Below are 1,780 nucleotides of genomic sequence, written 5' to 3'. Positions count from 1 at the left end.
GCTTCATTCACTTGTCATTCTACAAGCAGAATGTCAAAAATATCATTTTTGAATAAACATCAAATTACTTTTCGAAATCAAAATGCTAGATCAATTTTTCAAAACTCTAATAGGGAAATTGATTTTGGTAAGAATAATGAATTGAATCTATGAGATTGTGCAAGGCTTCAAAAATGTGTTTGTGAGTCTTTACAAGAAAACTCTCTCAAGAAAATGAATAATGCTTAGTCATAAACATGATTGAATGACAAACTCATTATTTCATTGAAACTTTGGAAAAGAAGTTTAACAACAAAGAACTTATGTCAACATCTTGGGCTATGAACACTAGCATGATAACATATAAAGGGGCTAAACATTTAGCGATCATTGATTGGAATTTTTAGAATCTTTCAATCATTTATTCTTCTCGACAAGGGCATCTTTTCAACAATTAGTTGAGGCCATATGTAAGAACAGTAAGTGCCTCGGCAACCCCCTTTAATGTCTTTTTCTTTTTCAGTGAAACCGTTCTTTTTCAGTTGGATAAGCAATTTTACCTAATCCAATGGCTTGTTCAATTCCCTCAGCTATAACAACCAGGTCAGAGAAATGTTGCGCAGAGCTTCTAACCAAGTATTCAAAGTACGGAGCTTTAAAGGTGTTGGAAAATAAAGCGATCATCTCTTTTTCCAACATGGAAGGATTAACTTGTGCAGCTACCTCACTCCATATTCGGGCGTATTCCCTTATGGAATCCTTGTTGTCCTTCTCCATAGCTTGCAAGCTTAACCGATCAGGGCCCACGTCTATATTGAACTTATATTGCCTCATAAAGGCATCCACTAAATCCTTCCATTTTTTAACCTTGGTATTGTCCAATCGCATATACCAAGTGAGGGAAATGTCACTCAAGCTGTCTTGAAAGAAATGAATCAACAGTTTCTCATCATCAACTGCTTCAATCATTTTGTTGCAGTATGCTTTGAGATGAGTTATAGAGCATTGAGTTCCCGTATATTTGATAAATTCTGGCACTCTAAACTTTTTAGAAATGACAACGTTAGGCACCAAACACATCTCAGCAGCCTTTATAGGATAATATAGGTGAATTCCCTCAAATGCCCTCCTTCTTTGTTCTAAGGCAATGAATTTGTTTAGTTCATCTTCTTTCACTACCTTGTTTTTTTGAGATTGCTTTATTGTAAGGTCAATGATAGATGACATTCTTATGGGATATACTGGTTGAGCAAATTGAAAATACATAGCCTATTGAGACACCTCATTTGCCCCCAGATTCTGTGGATTTCCGAGCATAGGTTTAAGTTGAGTTGTAGATTTTGCTTCTTCTGGTTTAGATCTTCAGGCCTATTCAAGTAGGCTAGTAAGCTTTGTGACTTCTTCTCTAAGATTTTCCGTCTCTTTTCGGTGTTGGGCTTCCAACTAGGCTTTTTCTTCGTTTTCCATTTGTTTTTTTTTCACAATCAAGTGTTATAAGCGTGTTTCGATGGGGGACCTATATTTCACCTGGAGTGCAATATTATGACAGGTCATAATTGTATGTTCAAACATGCATGAAGATGAATACAACATATTGGATATGGATTTGCCTTTTGGAGGGTGACATAATGATCGCTATTTTTTAAATGTGTGGTCAGATTTGAATTCGATATTCATTGCAATGCCGAGAGGAGATCTGTTTAGCTTTTGATCATCTGAGCTTTCAGCCACATTCTTGGTGTCTTTCACTAAACATCTAATATCTTTGAGTAACGGTATCTCACCGACATCTAGTCTAAAG

General features: G+C 36.0%; 1 protein-coding gene across 1 annotated transcript; it reads right to left on the bottom strand.

Annotated features, from left to right (window-relative positions):
* Positions 1-498: 498 nt before the first annotated feature.
* LOC105117291 (uncharacterized) lies at positions 499-1,206 on the bottom strand. Its single transcript, XM_011014906.1, has one exon. The coding sequence runs from the start codon at positions 1,204-1,206 to the stop codon at positions 499-501; it is 708 nt and encodes a 235-aa protein (XP_011013208.1).
* Positions 1,207-1,780: the final 574 nt, after the last annotated feature.

This window comes from Populus euphratica, unplaced genomic scaffold (genome assembly GCF_000495115.2).
Source record: "Populus euphratica unplaced genomic scaffold, PopEup_1.0 scaffold1275.1, whole genome shotgun sequence".
Lineage (NCBI taxonomy): Eukaryota > Viridiplantae > Streptophyta > Magnoliopsida > Malpighiales > Salicaceae > Populus > Populus euphratica.
Note: the sequence above shows the minus strand (reverse complement) of the source record. Positions and strands in the feature narration are given on the sequence as shown.